The following is a 19,372-nucleotide window of genomic DNA, read 5'->3' on the forward strand; positions in this document are numbered from 1 at the left end:
TATATCTTGCCTGTATCTACACTTTGTCTTAATAATATTGCAAGTGGCTTTGCGATAGAATGAACTACTTTCTTTAACAAAATAGCAGGAATTCCATCAGGCCCTGCAGCAGCTCCATTTTTAATTTCATTAATAGCCTGCACAATATCAGCTTCATTATATCTATAGTCAGCTAAATTTCACTAGTTTCATCCCTTACTTCTATATCATTATCTTCATATCTATTCTAGGGGTGAATTCTCCTCTTATATCGTTTTTCTGCCCAGTATGTTTGCAAATTTTCTTTTTTTCATCGTTAATCTCCCTTCAATTCTCAGAGGCCTATTTCTATTCTTCTTTTATTCATCTTCTTCGCATATGAGTATAATAGTTTGGGGTTTTGCTTGATATTTAATAGGGTTTTTTTCTTCCAAGTCCCGTTTTCATTTTCTTTTGATTGTATAATCTTTTGTTCTGCATTTTTCTATCTTACTTTTTAGTTCTATAACTTTCCATGCATTTTTTGTTTTTTCTTTTGCAAGACCTTTTTTCCACTTTCTGATTTTCTGGAACAAGATTCTTCTGTCTCTTGGTATGCAGAATGATGTGTTTACTTTTCTTCTTCGGTATATATTTTTCCACTATTATCTCCAATATTTTATATATATCTCCGTATTTACCCTTATGTCATCACTTACGAAAATGTTATCCCAATCTTTGTTTAATTCTTCATTAATTTCTGACCATTTTATATTTTTACTGTAGAAGTTGTATTTTTCCATATCCTTCCCATTTTTTCATTTCTTGCTTATCTCTATTTTCACTTGCTTTGGAATGAACTGTTAATTCTATGACATTATGGTCTGAAATACTCGCATTATAAAACTATTATTTCTTTAACATAATTCATCTCGTTCACAAAATACTAGGTCTAAAGTATTTTCCTTTCTTGTTGGCAGGTGATTTATTTGTTGAATGTGTATTCTAGTAGCATATCTAATAGCTTTTCAAATTGCCTCTTATCTTCTGCACTACTATTACTCTCTTTTTTATATGTATAAGTACAACCACAATCTCCTATTCGTTCTTTCCATTCTACGAAAGGAAAGTTGAAGTCACCGATAGGAGAATAGTCCAGTCCTTGTGATTTCTACATATATCATCCAATTTTTCAATTATTAAGTCAAACTCTTTAGTATTAGGAGGTCTATATATTACTATGTTCATCAATTTTTCAGATTCAAATTTCTACCGCTATTAGTTCACATTCTGAGTTACTATATTTCTCATATATTTTTCCTTGTTTTTTGTCTTTCCCATATATTGCGGTTCCCCCTTGATTCCTATTTTTTCTATCTGATCTATAAGTTTGGAAACCCTTTTATTTGATCATCATTCCCAGTCTCTGGGAATACCAGGTTTCACTTATATTCATTATATCTATTTTCTTTTCATTTTGGGTTAGTTCTTCTAAGTACTCTATTTTTCTTTTTGAGTTACTCGTAACTACAAACCCTGCGCATTCATCACTATGATGGTTTGCGTGTTTTCTCCTTCATTAATACTGATAGTAATAAGGATTTTCCCATGTCTCTTTCCTGTTCTGGTAAGTTGTTCTTTTTTTCATTTCCAGAAATTCTGACATTAAAAAATCCAACTTTTCCATAATATTTGATCTTCCTTCATCATAATTATTCATTTGTGTCTGAATCTGCAATTTTTTTCCGTTTCTGCAATATCCTCTTGCATAATAAATACAGTTATTATCTCTTGAGTAGAATTTCGGAGCTGATGCTTTGAAATTCTTTGCTGACACCTCTGCATATCTCATTGGTGGTTTGCTTTTCTCTTTTACCTGATATTCTTGATTTCTCTCTTTATTTGTTTCTTTCTTATTTTGGATTTTATTACTTGGTTGGTTATTTATTTGATTATGATTCATGGCTACAGGGTGCACATATTTGCATTTTTTGTCGAATTACATCCTTTTCCTTCTTTTAGGTTTTTACATATTTTTGGATGCAGATCTCTGCAATCATCCCCATATCCATCTAAGTATGCACATTTACCATATATTCATAGTTTTGACATATCTTAGGATGTTTGTAGTAACATCTTTCTCCAAATCTGCAATTCCCTCTTTTCAAAAGGTTTGCAGATTTTGTCTTTCTTGTCTATTTTTTCCTCTTTCCCGTCATTGTATAGATCTGGGTAGGCCTCTTCGGGATTTGCTTTTCTGTTGTCATATCGTAATTTATTTCTTCGTAGGTATGCTGCTTTATTGCCTCATATGTAGTATCAATGAGTATCTCTGCATCCATACTTTTATCTTGTTCTTTGTTTTCCTTATTTTTTTTCTGTCATTTCATTTTTGTTTTACTTCTCTTCCGTTTTCCTCTTCTTCTTTTTCTTCTTCTTCTTCTCTTCCTCTTCTTCTTCATCCTCAACTATTTGTACATTCAATCTTGATTTAATAACATTGTCTATCCATGATAGACATGTTGAACAAAAAAATTCTTGTATCTTTTCTCAAATCTTGTATTACCTCAGCACACTGTGGATGGGTCGGAATGTTGCATGCAGCACATTTTCTGATTAGGTTTTGTGGATTGACTATGCTATACCAAACCTTACACAGTTTGTGCGCTTTGGCATTCTTTTCCTAATGCATCAATTAGTATATTCACAAGATTCACCTTATTCATTTTCTTTTGTCGGAATAGGTGGTTTATGTATATTTTCTTTATGAGTCTCTTGACCACTTGGATTTTATTTGGAACTTCTTTCAATTATTTTCAAGATGTTTTCATTAGATTTAGTTCCAGTTTGAAGGATTATATCCTTCTAATATATCTATGAATGCTTTTTGTATCTTTTTGGTTAGGACTGTTGCTGATTTCATAGATGAGAAATGCCAGTTCCCTTCCTGCTACCTCATCGTATTGCGAATCTGCTAAACACGCCAAATTACGCCACCTTTTCCCGCAGTTGGAACTTACTGCCATCTTGTTCTGATTTATAGTATTACACTTGATAAACTAACTTAGAAGACGCTTTATCCTACTATTTTCACACTAATCTTATCACCGATAGTTTCACGAACACTTCTAGATATTTCTCAAATTCTAGTCCGTATGTTAAACTTGTGATATCTGTTGATTATTGTGACTTCACGCGGGTACGTCTCACCAAGCAAGATGGCTACTACGAGAGAGAGAGAGAGAGAGAGAGAGATCATAGGTCTATCTATAGAAATACTTAATTCATTATAGTTACTTTGAGAGATTGAGTGATAATATTTTTTCAAATGAGTTTTAAAAGTGGATGGAGAGAGAAGAGAGAGAGAGGAGCAAAATCTGCTCATGTGACAGCTTAGGCCAATTTATAACTACTTAATTTCATTATATTTTCTTTGGGAGATTGAGTGGCAATATATATTTTCTTAAAGTATGTTTTAGAAGTGGAGAGAGAGAGAGAGAGAGAGAGAGAGAGAGAGAGAGAGAGAGAGAGAGAGAGAGAGAGAGAGAGAGAGAGAGAGAGAGAGAGAGAGAGAATTATAGCACTGGTGACGGACTTGTGATGGGGGAAAGGCAGAAGAAAATATAATGAATTAATTATCTCTATCGATAGGCCTATGCTTGCGCGATAGGATATGGACTGCCAAGATCGTGCTGCACTATGCTAGATAAAATTTGAAGGATCATAATATTCAAGTTAATTCTCTAAAGAAAGTCCATTTAACCCCCTTCCCTCTCCTTTCTCTCTCCTCTTTTCCCCCCTAAAATTCCCTTGATTACATTCGACAGTTGCCGTAGCATTCAAAGATTGTAAAAAAACGTGAAAAATTTTAGACACAGGGTGCGGTCATTCTTGCTCTCTTGATATAGTCTTTACTTGTGAAAATCGGGTTTCATCCACAAATCATTCACGAAAAAAGCTGTGTTAAGTAAAAATATTTCTCACCACAAATAACTCAATATGTATTGCACAGGCAATTATAGTTTTATACCGTGGGAGATCTTTCAGCCTAGCGGCAAAGAAATGCAGTCGTGTAGGGCTGTAAGCTACTACGAACTGCTTTGTAATGGGAGCATATAGCCAGAAAATCTTTGAGCTGACATGCTACTTTAACCTTGATTAAGATTTATGTTTAAAGACAATAGCTTTGTAAACAGCAACAAGCATTCGATCCATGTCAACGTCAAAGTAATCAGTGTGAAATCTGTTACGTTAGCCAGTATCCAGTGACTTGCACTTTCCCGCTCGAAGTTCTAGGGCTCCTCCTCACATCATAGAAAATGCTCTTGCGGATGCAACTAGATTTGTTCAACCTACCTTAGCTGTCACAACATTGAGTGCCAATCACGTCAGCTAACTTTAATCGCTTTGGAACACAATCATAAGTTTGTAGAAACTAAAATAATTGCATTCACCACTTACGATGACGCAATATATCCCCGTTCATGAAGCAAAACGAGTAAATATTGTCGTCGTGATACATAGTACTAAAATCAGAAATTCACATTCTATCTACCAGATCTCTATGAACGAATCCATCTGAGAAATTCCAATTACTTCGGACATATATCGTGTTTTTAAGTATCTGAACGGTTTTGTTTGCAATTTTTAACTTATATGATATAATTTGCTGTATATTTTCATATTCTAGAGTAAATTTAGCGATATTATGTCTTTCCAGTAAAAACAAATGGGAAATTGGATGAACGAAAGCTAATGAAAACTTTATCTTCAGTTTTCTTGTCGAGTGTACATCTATGTAATAAGTTTATTATTAACATTTTCTAATAATAATACTATATGTATAATAATAATACTATAACTGTAATTACAAAATTCATATGTGAGTATTTAATTACAATAATCTTTCCATTTCACTCTTTTAAATACTGTAAGGACAACTCTCTCTCTCTCTCTCTCTCTCTCTCTCTCTCTCTCTCTCTCTCTCTCTCTCTCTCTCTCTCTCTCTCTCTCTCTAAACTGCAAGTGTTAGAAGTATGTAAATATGTATGTATATACCTGTAAGGGTACTAATGTTTTAGATTACCTTGAAATTATATTAATACAATCTCTAAGATTAATACAGTAGTAATATGATAATAATTTCAGGTAAATTTGAAGATGTCACATAAGGGATACATTTGGTGTTTCTATTTCTTCCTTCTTTTAGCTCTCTCTCTCTCTCAGCAAAAGAATTGATAGACAGACAAATAGATATAAGTTCAGCCCTTTCTTTCTCTCTTCTCTGGAAAAGATATATATATTTATGGGAGGGGATGAAGTGTTGCCTAAGAAGTTCATTTCAATCTTTTTATATCGTAAGGCGTTATTCTCTCTCTCTCTCTCTCTCTCTCTCTCTCGCTCTCTCCTTCCCTTCTCCCCTTCCTCTCTCTCTCTCTCTCTCTCTGTTATTGGCTGTTTATATATTTCTAATGGTAAAATGTTTCAGATGACTTTGAAATTAAATTAATAATACCACTTCAATGGTATATTTGATGTAGGATGATACTTTAAGTATACATTTGGTATTTGAACTTTCAAGATGGGCAGGTATAAGTACTTTTAGAGGGGAGTTCTAACTATTTGCAGATTCAAGCTATTCACAGGGGTGTCTGGTACCAATCCCCCGCAAATACGGGGGGGAAAACCATATTTCAAATGCTAATTCAAACCATCTCCACATGGACAGGGCATGAAGAATTCTGACAAGAATGTAAACATTCCAAAGCCACCTTAATGGGAAACAGGTGATCAAAGACACAGTTCCACAGGGTTAGACAAGTGTTATTTTATCTTAAATGCTGATCGCACCTATTGACGTGAATATAAAAGCTAATTTAACAGTAAGTCAAATTCATTCCAAATAATGATACACATGGTCTGCAAATGATAAACGGATAAAACATGGCTATGAAATCCTTACATAGGCAATAGAAGTGACAGCAACATTACATTTTTTTTTTGGTCATGCTCTAAATAAAGATGTTCTTAAATGGAAAAAAATTCAAACTATTCACCATGTCACCATCAAGAAACAAAAAAAATATTATGTTTATGTATTTCATTAGTAACATCTTAGCTTAGCTCAGTAAAGCAAATATTTAAAAAAAAATGAAGCCATAGCCCTTAAATATTTTCAAACTTGCTAATACAGTAATAAAAACCTTATTACTTTGAGTTATATTCTTTTATGTTTTGAATCTCAAGTCACTAAACAATAAATGTTTCAATGGTAAAAAAAAAATTCAGGTTTGTATGGCAAAAATTTAGTCTTCTAAATAAATAATAAACATGAATAAGCAAATTTATTACCTTTCAGGATACTTGATAGCATAAGAAGTTGCAAGAAAACCACCAAATGAATGTCCCAATAAGATAAATTTATCAAGTGACATTTTTTCCCTCCATGCTTCTATGCTAATGATGAATTCTCTCTCAGCCTCAAGAGGATCTTTGGTAAACGTGGGACGTGAACTTCGACCAAAACCTGTAATAATAAAATATGACAATTGAAAAAATGAGAAGAGTTAACCCTTAACCCTTAAGAGCAGGGCTAAAAAATCAACATGCAGCACGCCAATTTAAGAAAAATCACATCAATGGAAAGAGGAAGATATGCAAATGCAAAAGGTGTAAAATTTTTTTTTTTTTCAATTTTCCCTACCTTCTATGAGAAATTGAAAAATTACATTTTCATGAAAAAATAAAAATTTAATTAAACTTACCCAGTAATTATATACCTAGTTAAGAATTTCACTCACTGGCAGTTAAAATCCAGATATTTGTGGATTGCACTAACTTTATTTCTCTTTTTGGTTAGGTAACAATACCCTGCCCAATTTTGGGGTAAGAGAGAGGGACAACACTGCAAAGAGCTCTGTTTGTTTATGCTCATCACACAAATCCATGCTAGGAGACAGAGGATGGGCTCCGATTATATAATTACTGGGTAAATATAATTAAAATTTTATTTTATCATGAAAATGTCAATTTTAATTATATAACTTCCCAAGTAATTATATAGCTGATTCTCACATTGTAGGAAGGTGGGAAGCATGGATAATTCTACCTCAGATTCAAAAAAATACATAGACCAAGAATAGAAAAAACTTTGTCAACATTAATCAAAATGTTTGTTGATTCCCTACCTAATAAGAAAGTTGTAGCAGGAAAATACTGCCTCTGGTTGCCCCTCATCTTATCATGTAACAGCACGGTGTTAAAGTCATGTAGCGTCTATTACATAGTGGGACCTTTGTAGCGAAGGACAATTCCGATGGCTAACATAGGCCCAACATTAATTGCCCTTGCCTAGGGCTTAGTACCAACATATCACCAAAAAAAAAATTGCTACCTACAACTAAAAAAATAAAATATCCACCACCACCCTAAACCCTAACAAAGGACTGAAGGGTACTACAGGTACTTCATACCTTCAGGCTTCCCATAAAACCTCACATCTTGTGTCAAGGAGAAAAATATTTTAGGAAAGGTTGCTTCCTACACTTCCTTTCCAAACACCAGTCTTCACACACCATTCCAATGTAATGGAGATAATGCGATACAAACATGGATTTGCATTTCCAAAACGCAGAACTGATAATAGACTAAGAAATAAATTTCTCTTAAAAGACAGAGAAGTGGCTACTGCCCTAATCTCATGAGCTTTAGCCTTGCAGGCCAGAAGGACATCCTCCTTAACTGAAGAATGTGTTTCTCGGATGACGTCTCTCAAGAAGAATGCTAGAGCATTCTTAGATAAAGGTCTGGAGGTCTTTTTTTTTTTTACAGAACATCAAAAACTACCAAAACCTCCACAGATGTCTTTAGTTCTATGAATGTAGTACTTTAAGGACCTCACTGGGCACAGAGTTCTTTCGTATGAGCAAATAGGATTCCTTTTCAAAAAGCTTATTTTCTTATCAAGAGATGAATCATGCTAATCCTTATAGCAGTCCCTAAGGACACAAGGAAGAGTGTTTTTCTATTTAAGTCCCTCAGACTAAGTTCATGCATAGATTCAAAATGAGACCCAGACAACCACTTTAACACAATATCCAGATTCCAAGGCACTATAGCAGAGTCTTTATGATAAAAAGTATCAAACGATTTAAAAAGATCAGAGATATCTGGGTTGGAGTACAAGTCCAAGCCTCTGTGACGGAACACCAATGCTAACATGGCCCTATAGCCCTTGATGGTAGAGGAAGACAGGTTCCTTACTGACCTTAAATGAAGCAAGAAATTGGCTATTTACTTCACAGTGATCTTCGAAGAGATGTTGGAATTCTTACACCACTCTGAAGATTCTCCACTTATTCTGATACACATTGCAAGGAGATCTTCTCTTACATATGGCAATAGCCTCTAAAGGTCCCTTAGAAAACCCTTTCTTTTTTAAGGAATTTCTGTACAGTTTGAATCCTGTCAGGGCCAGAGTAGACAGGTTTTGGTGGAATCTGTGGAATTGTGGTTGTCTAAGTAGCTGCTTCTTTAGAGGAAGCGGCCTCGGGAAGTCCACCAGTAGATCAACGAGGTCGGGGAACCATTCCTTCGATGGCCAGAAATGGGCCACCAAGATCAGAGAGACATTGCTCTGTACAAGGAACTTGTTCAGCACTTGCCTTATCAGGCTGAGAGGAGGGAAAGCAAACAGTTCCTTGTCCGACCAGTCCAGAAGAAAAGCATCCACTGCCCATGCCTGTGGGTCTGGAACTGGTGAACAAAATAGAGGGAGATGATAGCTCCGAGACGTGGCGAACAAGTCTATTGTCTGTTTTCCCCAACAGTTTCCAAAGGTCTAAGCAGACCAGAGGATCCAACGTCCATTCCGTCAGCAAGACCTGTTTCTGACGACTTATCTAGTCTGCTAAAACGTTTAGCTTCCCCTGGACGAACCTGGTGACTAAATGCATATTGTTTTGTTCTGCCAAAATAAGATCTCTTGCCGCTTCGTAAAGAGAGGAAGACCGAGTCCCTCATATTGTCCGCGTAGACCGCTATCGACTTGAACACAAACCTTAGATACTTCCTTGACTTGGGGTGTATGGGAACATGGAAGCATGCGTCCTGAAGATCTATGGACGTCATCCAATCTCCCGGGTGAATGGACGACAGAACTGTTTGGTTTGTTTCCATCTTGAACTTCATCTTTACAATGAAGACATTCAGGGCACTGACATCCAGCCCCCGATGAATTGGGGACTACAAAGAGACGATTGTAAATCCCAAAGAGTAACGATCTAGAATGAGTTCTACAGCTCCCTTTCTTACAAGGGAAGTTACTTTGTCCTCTAGAGCTGAAAACCTCTCTTATCCTCTTGAATAAGCCGTTAAGATGACTGGCGTGCTGACTAAGGGAGGCTTCCTGAGGAAGGGATAACAGCCTTCCTTCAGAACCATGATAATCCAAGGTTCTGCCCTTTTCTTTGCCAAACTTCCCAAAACATTAAAAGTCTGGCTCCTACACTTGTGTGGAGAACAGCGTCCTCACTTGCTAGAAGAGCCCCTCGAAGAAGTTTTCTTGACGGACATAAAAATGAACCTCATATTTCCTCTTGATCTTGTGTAGGATCTCTATCTGGCCCAAAAGGGCTGGCCTCTTGAGAGAAGAGGTTGCCTCGAAACCATTGCTGGAGGATCTCTCAGTCTTTTGGATGACTGGGTGAGAGATCCTGCATACATTTCTTCTCCAGATACGATGCAATTCCTAACACTGGCTTCAGGAAACAAGTGCCTCTTATCTAAGGGGGAGAATGCATGAATAATTAATAATTATCTGGCGTCGTGACTACCAGGATCATTGACGTCGAAGGAATCTTTGGGCAACCAATTTTGGGAAAATACACACACACATCATACAAAAACTCTTAAAATTCCACATCAGTTATTGCACTACAGCTAGCGCAAAGCCACTACATAAACACTAAACAACACAATAGCTAAATTATTATTATTATTACAAAAAAAGTTTAAGGCCACCGAGATGACTCAGCTCTCATAGGGCTGGCCTGAAGGATTCAATAAAATATAAGGTCTAGGCCAAAGGCCAGGAACTGGGACCAAATAGGTCAAGCAGTATAACAAATATTAAATTAAAATTAAATAAAGACTGCACAGAGGCAGAGGCATTCCAACATCACATACACAAAAAAAAGTGAAATACCTAAATTTCTTTAAAAACACTAACTTCTTTTAACCCTCTTGCGCCGAAGCGGTAAAAAAAAATTTGTCTCCCGTGTGTCGGAGGTGTTTCAGAGTGAACGCGGAAGCGTAAAAAATATTTTTTCAAAAAATCACAGCGCGCTTAGTTTTCAAGATTAAGAGTTCATTTTTGGCTCCTTTTTTGTCATTGGCTGAAGTTTAGTATGCAACCATCAGAAATGAAAAAATTTATCATTATCATATATAAATAATGCGATATATGATAGCGCAAAAACGAAATTTCATATATAATTGTATTCAAATCGCGCTGTGCGCAAAACGGTTAAAGGTAACAAGTTACTTTTTTTTCGTTGTAATTTACACTAAATTGCAATCATTTTGGTATATAACACATTGTAAAACGATAAAAGCAACACAGAGAAAATATTATCACAAAATAATGCATGAATTCGTAACATGCGGACGTGAACAAATATTTTTTTCAAAAATTCACCATATATCTAAATATTGTCCTAGAGACTTCCAATTTCTTTCAAAATGAAGACAAATGATTGAATATTACTATACTATAAGAGTATTAGCTTACAATTGCAGTTTTCGACCATATCTGACGAGTTAAAGTTGACCGAATGTCGAATTTTTTTATATATATTTTTTTATATGCAATTATTTCGGAAATAAGAAAAGCTACAACCTTCAAATATTTTTCGTTTTATTTTACATGAAATTGCGCACATTTTCATATATAAAACTCTATGAAATGCCTAATATGAAACGGAGAAAATATTCCGAGAATGGTACGTACACATTTCGGAGATTTGTGGCGGAGAATCCGCGTGCGGAGGGAAGGAAAGCTTTTTTTTTAAATTCACCATAAATCTAATATTTTGCTAGAGACTTCAAATTTGTTTCAAGATGAAGATAAATGACTGAATATTACTAGACTGTAAGAGTTTTAGCTTACAATTGCGTTTTTTGACCATTTCGGTAAAGTCAAAGTTGACCGAACGTGGTTTTTTTTTTATTTATCGTGATTTATATGCAAATATTTCAAAATGAGAAAAGCTACAACCTTCAATTATTTTTAGTTGTATTCTACATGAAATTGCACACATTTTCATATATAAAACTTTATGTAACGGCTAATTTAAAATGGTGCAAACATTACCACAATCGCACGTATGATTTTTTCGGAAGAGTTACCGTGCAGACATAAAGAAAATGTTATTTTTTTCATAAATTCACCATAAATCGAAATATTGTGCTAGAGACTTCCAATTTGTTGCAAAATGAAGGTAAATGCTTGAATATTACTAAAATATAAGCGTTTTAGCTTACAATTGCATTTTTCGACCATTTCGGTAGAGTCAAAGTTGACCGAAGGTTGAAATTTTGGCAATTATCGTTATTTATATGAAAATATCTCAAAACTGATAAAAGCTACAACCATGGGTTGTTTTTAGTTGTATTGTGGATAAAATTGCGCACATTTCCATATATAAAACTTTATATAACGGCTAATTTTAAAATGGTGCAAACACTACCACAATCGCATGTAAGATTTTTTTCAGAAGAGTTACCGCACGGATGCAAGGAAAATGTTTTTTTCATAAATTCACCATAAATCGAAATATTGTGCTAGAGACTTCTAATTAGTTGCAAAATTAAGGTAAATGATTGAATATTACTAAAATTATGCGTTTTTTGACCATTTCGGTAGAGTCAAAGTTGACCGAAGGTTGAAATTTTGGCAAGTATCGTTATTTATATGAAAATATCTCAAAACTGATAAAAGCTACAATCATGAGTATTTTATTGTTGTATTTTACATAAAAATGCACACATTTTCATATATAATACTTCATGTAACGGCTAATTTACAATGGTAAAAAAATTCTGTCAAAGTGACGAAATAATTTCCGAGATGTGTCACAGATACTTTTTAGTGCGGTAAGAAAGAAATTCGCGCTTGCGCGCCTGCGTAACGATTGTAAACAAAACAACACCTTGATCCGTGAACTCCCAGCATCCCCCAAGGTGCGTGATTCAAAAGTTTTAGGCTGGTAGGCCTATAAGTATTTTTCCGCAAATTTTAAAAAAAACTTTTGTAAGTCGACGTAAAATACGTCCAGTCGGCACACGGGAGACAAAAAATGTCGACGTAAAATACGTCCAGTCGGCGTAAGAGGGTTAAAAACTCAAACATAATCATAATCATACTGCGCTTCTTCACCCAATATCTTTGCCAAACTGTAATTACCATCTCTATCTCTTTTGTCTTTAAAGTGCTGCTCTCTTAGTTCCCGATGACTAGGACATTCAACTAGCAAATGCTTCATAGTCATCGGGATGAGGCAGTCATCACAGTAAGGTTGAAATTCACCACTCTTGAGATACCCATGAGTCAATCTTGAATGTCCTATACGGAGGCAGCATATCATTACTTCCCATTTCCTGGGTGTAGATTTATATTTCCAAGGGTGTGTATGTGTGGCAAACTCTTTCATTTTATTTGCTCCTACTTCGTTCCATTGCTGTTCCCATAATCTTGCAATGAACTATGATACATGAGGAAAAAAGTCTCTATATGGTATACCAATTGGTCTTGGTATCATATTGGTTGCTGCTGATTTAACTAGTTAGTTTGCTTTTTCATTTCCATATATATATATTTACATGCGCTGGGACCCAGCAAAACGATATAGTAATCCCTCTACATTGATGTAAAAATACCCAATGTGAGATTTTCAATGTAACTGGATGATCAGTATTAAAAATTTCAAGTGCCTATAATACACTTTTGGAATCATAAAAGATAGTGATATTAGTGGAATTCTGGAGGGTTGCTGTATGTTCCAATGCTGTTAAAATTCCATACAGTTCCGCTGTGAAGTTCGATGCTATGATGGGTAGTGCTCCTCTGCGGCTAAAATCATCACTAAAAACTCCATATCCGACCCCATCATCAGTTTTGGAGCCATCGGTAAAAACAAATGTAGAGCCTGAGTGCTCTGCAGTATGTTCTAAAAATAATGCTTTGATTTCTGTATCTGATTTCTCTCTTTTAACACCTTTAAAATATTTACAAAATTTAATTACAGGTAATTTCCATGATGGGGTAGTTGGTAAAGTAACTGGACATACAGGATTTCTTAACATCTTCATTGTTTCCAAGACCTTTTTTACTCTAAAAATAAAAGGCTTAGGAAACCTTGGATGATTTTCATAAAAGTTGTTGAAAGAATTTCTATTTGCTGCTTCAAAGGCTTTAGAGTTGGGGATTCTCTGAACCCTAAACCAATATATACCTGATAATTGATGACTGGCGATATAACTCTAGTGGGATTTCTCCCGCATCAATTAATAAACTTAAGATGGGAGAAGATCGGAAGGCACCCGTTGCCAAGCGTATACCAGTATGATGCACTGAATCTACGATAGCAAGATGATTAGATGATGCAGAAGGATATATTTCCGATCCATAAAGTAAATAACTTTGAAATAATAAGCGATTTGTGCAGTTTTATAATTGTCTGCCTGTCTACACCCCAGTAAGCATTAGATAATACTTTCAAAATACTTAAAGCTTCAAGGCATTTGGTTTTAATATGTTTCAGATGAGGAAGCTAATTGAGTTTTCTGTCGAATATGAGGCTTTAGAAGCGTACCTCTTCAACACAGGGTATTCTGTGGTCATACAGATAAAGGTTTGGGTCGGGGTGTAATCCCTAATGTGGCAAAAATGCATAACAGTAGTCTTACTGGCTGATATTTTAAATCCCTGCTGTTCTGCCCAGTTTACTATCTTACTTACTGTTAACTGTAATTTCCTTTCTGCAACAGGCATTCGTGATGCAGCAACAGATATTGAAAGATCGTCTACAAATAGGGTACTCAATACATCCTTGGGTATAACAGACGCAACACCATTTATTGCTAACCCAAAAAGTGTGACACTAGGCACACTCCCTTGTGGGACACCCTCTTCTTGGCATCTTCTATTTGATAATGTGCTGCCTACTTTAACTTGAAAATGTCTACATTTCAAGAATGCTTTAATGAATAAGGGCAATTTTCTTTGTAGACCCGAATTATGAATTGTCTTAAGAATGCCATGCCTCCAAGCATTATCATAAGCTTTCTCAATATAAAAAAAATAGTTATATGGTGCTGCTTGGAGGCAAATGCTTCACATATGGAGGTTTCCAGCTGCAGTAGGACATCTACTGCCGAGTGCATTTTTCTAAATCCACACTATGAGGGTGAAAAAATATTATTACGTTCCAAATACCAGACAAATCTTGTATTCACCATTTTTTCCATTAGCTTGCATAAACAGCAAGTTAGTGCTACTGGTCGATAGCTAGCCACTGAAAAAGGGTCTTTACCTGGTTTAACAAAAGGTAAAACAAAAGCCAATTCCCATACGGTTGGGTAGCTACTTTCATGCCATAATCTATTAATTATACTTATTAAAAAGAGTTTTGTATTTTTTGAAATATGCTTAAACATTTCATAGGGAATTTCATCCGGACCAGGGGCAGTGTTAGTGCTGCTGGGTAGCATGCACTCAGGGTCTCCTTCTTCATGTCCTTCAGCGACCGGTCGATGGCAGACAGACACATGGCAATCGTGAATTTACATCCAATAGGCTTTCACTGTAAATTCACTGTCCCGGTCCACTGCATCAACAAGGTGCTAGAGGGAGTTCCCAGTGTAGAGTGCCTTGAAGGCATGGATTTCAAGGCCCGGATGATGCCCTGATCCATAGGCTGGAGGAGAGGTGGTGCTGGGAGGGAGGAACTCGAGCTGGACTCCCTTGTTATAAAGATCAAGAGGGTGGCCACCAGCATTGTCCATTATGAGCAAGACTTGAACTCGATGTCCAAATCGACCAAGCAACCTAACTTGAGGAATGAAGCTCAGGTAGAACCAGTATTTCGTAGGGGCTCTGGTGATCCTGGCCGTGGGATTATGCATCCAGAAGACGGGCAGTAACGCCTTGCTCTTATTCTTGAGTGCCCTAGGATTTGCAGCCTTGTAAATGAGGCCTGGTTTCAGCATATAGCCAGCCACATTCCTGTGCTTCAGGAGGGTCAAACCTGTCCTTTTGTGCCTTGAATCCGGAGGCTTTAGCTTCTACCTACTCCACTGCTCTGACGACCAGGAGGCACATACCCTACATGTCTAGCTTACAGTACACTCACACACCGCCCCCCCAAATTTAACACAGAAGGCATGAGGATCAATCTCTAAGGAAAACCTAAAGCTCCCACACTTCTTACCTCCAACTCCGTGGCATGTGCGCTGGGAGAAGGAGGGATGCTTAGGCTTATCTAAATTATGGGTTTGTATGTTACAACAAAAAATAATAAACAGACAAACCATACACAAAAAACATACAACAGAAAAAAGAACAGATGTCACCGGGAAGGTAAAAAACATCAAAAACACAATGGTCAGAGAGCGACAAAGCCCGTCTGACCACCACGGCAGCCAAAAGCAAAGTGGAATGTTCTCATCCAGTCCGAGTCCCCCATGTTACAATAAAAAATAATAAACAGACAAACCACAAAAAACATACAACAGGAAAAAGGATAGATCTCACCAGGAGATGAAAAACATGATATTGTTATGATACAATAAAGTTTTATACATACTTACCTGGCAGATATATACTTAGCTATTAGACTCCGTCGCCCGACAGAATTTCGAATTTCGCGCACACGCTACAGGTAGGTCAGGTGATCTACCGCTCTGCCGCTGGGTGGCAGGAATAGGAACCATTCCCGTTTTCTATCAGATTTTCTCTACACCATCTGTCTCCTGAGGGGAGGATGGGTGGGCAATTAATTGTATATATCTGCCAGGTAAGTATGTATAAAACTTTTTTGTATCATAACAATATCATTTTTATACATTCAACTTACCTGTCAGATATATACTTAGCTGATTCACACCATTGGAGGAGGGTAAAAGACAGCTAATAACTGATTTAAACAGAAATCACAACATACGTTGTAGGTAATAAATAATTAAAACCTTGGTTCCTACCTGTTTAGACTGAAGACTTCATGGTTAATGCCCAGGAGTCTGCTTAGTCTCAAGAGCCTCAGCGAGATATTGATCTATTGCTAAGAGTTCTTGTAGGTCTGCCAAAGGGGTCTTATCCACTTACTTGGCCGATCCTAGAAGGGCTATGTCAAAGGGTTTCGATCCACTTATATGACAAGAACCTTTTTCAAGGAGCACAATACTGATCCCGATCACCTTAACCTAATTCCATGTTAGTTCTAAGATTGCAAGGAGTTATCCCCGAACCCCTTGCAAACGACCAATATCTCAATCACAAATACATTACACTTAACTTTTACGAAAGATAAAAACAAAAAATAATTTTGTACAACCCAGCTTCTAAGACCTATTCGCAGTCTCTTACTGGCAAAAGCAACGGCCGCCTGTACGACATCAAGCACTCCTGCCAGTAGAAAACCTTGACACTGTCTCAAAAGGGAGGTTTACGTACAATATTAGACAAAGTCTTTTGTACAACTCGGCTTATAAGGCACATTTCCAGTTCCTTACTGACAAGGACAACGGCCGCCTGTGCGACATCAAGCACCCTTGCCAGCAGAAAACCAGAAACCTGTCTCAAAAAAGGAGGTTTACGTACCATAAAAGACACAGTCTCTTGTACAGCCCAGCCTGTAAGATAAACTCACAGTTCCTTACTTAACAAAGGCAACGGCCGCCTGTGCGACATCAAGCCCTTATGTAAGTAGAAACCTAGAACCCATCTCAAAGGGAAGGTTTAAGTATAATTATAAAATTCTAATATTTAAATTTAAGGATCGGTATGCGTTCCAAGTCCCAGCACTGTATCCACTGATACAAAAGGACCCAGAGAGAAGCACTTCTCATAGGTAATTCTAACATCTTTAAGGTAGTGTGATGCGAATACCGAGTTGCATCTCCAGTAGGTCGCATTTATAATGTCCTTCATGGACATGTTCTTCTGGAAAGATAAAGATGTGGCCACAGCTCTTACCTCATGAGCCTTTACTTGTAGAGTCTTTAAGGAATCATCTGCACATTTGCTGTGAGCTTCCGTAATAACACTTCTGACAAAATATGCTAACCCATTTTTGGACATCGGTCTCTTCGTATCACGAACTGCGCACCACAAACTTTGTTTACATCCCCCTAGCTCTTCTTTCTTTTTGAGATAGAACTTAAGAGCTCTAACAAGGCATAACGTTCTTTCAATTTCCTCTCCCACCAAGGTTGAAAGACTTTTCACCTAAAAACTCCTAGGCCAGGGTTTTGAAGGGTTTTCGTTCTTGGCCAGAAATAGAGTCTGGAAAGAACAGATGGCTGCGTCTTTCTTAAAACCCACCTGAGAGTCGAGGGCGTGGATTTCACTTGTTCTTTTAGACGTAGCTAAGGAAAGGAGGAAAATGCATTTTCTCGTCCAATCTCTGAACGAGGCACGGTTGGGAGGTTCAAATTTCTCTGACAAAAGGAATTTAAGTACTATATCTAGATTCCAGCTTGGAGGAACCGAGGATATAGATTTAGATGTTTCAAACGATCTTATTAGATCGTGTAGATCTTTATCTTCCGCCAAATTTAAACCCCTGCTTCTAAACACTGCCGAGAGCATGCTTCAGTATCCTTTTATAGTAGAAACCGATAGATGGGATTCCTCTCTAAGGAATAACAGAAAATCGGCTACATTGGTCACAGAGGTTTCGGAGGAGGACAGTTTATTCTTCCTACACCATCTTCTGAACACATCCCACTTCGATTGATAGACCCGAATAGTTGACGATCTTCGGGCTCTAGCAATTGCTTTCGAAGCTTTGCTTGAAAAGCCTCTCACTCTGACCAATCTTTCGATAGTCGAAAGGCAGTCAGAGCGAGAGCGGGGAGGTTTTGATGGTACCTCTCGAAGTGGGGTTGTCTGAGAAGATATATCCTGTTTGGAAGAGATCTTGGGTAGTTCACTGTCCATTCCTGTACCTCTGTGAACCAATCTTGAGAGGGCCAAAACGGGGCGATGAGAGTTAGTCTCGTCCCTGTTGATGCTACGAATTTCTTCATTACTAAGCCTAGTAGCTTGAATGGAGAGAAGGCGTAAGCATCGAGTCCTGACCACTCCAGTAGCATGGCATCCACCGCTATCGCTCTCGGGTCTTCCACTGAGGAGCAGAAGTTCTCTATTCTCTTTGATAGGAATGTCGCAAATAAATCTATTTGTGGCCTTCCCCACAGGGTCCACAGGCTTTGACACACTTGCTCGTGGAGAGTCCACTCCGTGGGGAGAACTTGATTTGTCCTGCTGAGTCTGTCTGCTCTGACATTCTTTTCTCCCTTCACAAATCTGGTTAGGAGGGTAATGTTCTTCTCCTCCGCCCATGACAACAGATCTCTCGTTATTTCGTAAAGGGAAAACGAGTGCGTCCCCCCGTTTTCTAATATAAGCCAACGCCGTGGTATTGTCTGCGTTGACTTGTATCACCTGATTTCTTACTTCTGTTTCGAAGGACCTCAGTGCCAGGAACACTGCGTACAGTTCTTTGGCATTTATATGCCAGTCCTTTTGCTCTTTCTCCCATTTGCCCGACACTTCTCTTACTCCTAGAGTCGCTCCCCATCCCATCTCTGAAGCGTCTGAGAACAAGATTTGGTCTGGGTTCCGAACCTCTAGAGACATTCCCTCGTTCTTTTTTAGAGGGTGCAGCCACCACTTCAGGTGCTTCTTCACTTCTATTGGAATAGAGAAAGTGTCCGACAGTCGCCCCTCTTTCCAACTCCACGATCGTCTTAGGAAGAATTGAAGTGGGCGTAGATGAAGTCTCCCTAGGGACACGAACTGTTCTAGGGAGGAAAGAGTCCCTAGAAGGCTTAGCCACTCCCTGGCTGAACTCCTTTCTTTCTTTAGGAAGGTCGTGACCTTCTGAATCCCTCGAAGTATTCTTTCCTGGGAAGGAAAAGCCCGAAAATCCCAAGAATTCATCTGAATCCCCAAATAGACTAAGTCCTGACTGGGATCATCTGCGATTTCTCGAGATTCACGAGCAATCCTAGAGATTTTGTCAAATCGAGTGTTTTCTGTAGATCCTCCAAACATTGCTTCTGTGATTTGGCTCTTATCAGTCAATCGTCTAGGTATAGGGAGATGTTTATGCCTTCCAGATGTAGCCATCTG

The 19,372-nt window shown here is 37.5% G+C and overlaps 1 protein-coding gene across 1 annotated transcript in view; it reads right to left on the reverse strand.

Moving 5' to 3' along the window:
• LOC135195872 ((Lyso)-N-acylphosphatidylethanolamine lipase-like) overlaps positions 1–19,372 on the reverse strand; it is a 182,452-nt gene that overhangs the window by 101,393 nt on the left and 61,687 nt on the right. The window contains exon 4 of the mRNA XM_064222382.1: positions 6,310–6,484. Coding sequence (XP_064078452.1) covers positions 6,310–6,484 — 175 coding nt within the window. The remainder of the gene's footprint in view (positions 1–6,309; positions 6,485–19,372) is intronic.

Source organism: Macrobrachium nipponense, chromosome 17 (assembly GCF_015104395.2).
Source record: "Macrobrachium nipponense isolate FS-2020 chromosome 17, ASM1510439v2, whole genome shotgun sequence".
Lineage (NCBI taxonomy): Eukaryota > Metazoa > Arthropoda > Malacostraca > Decapoda > Palaemonidae > Macrobrachium > Macrobrachium nipponense.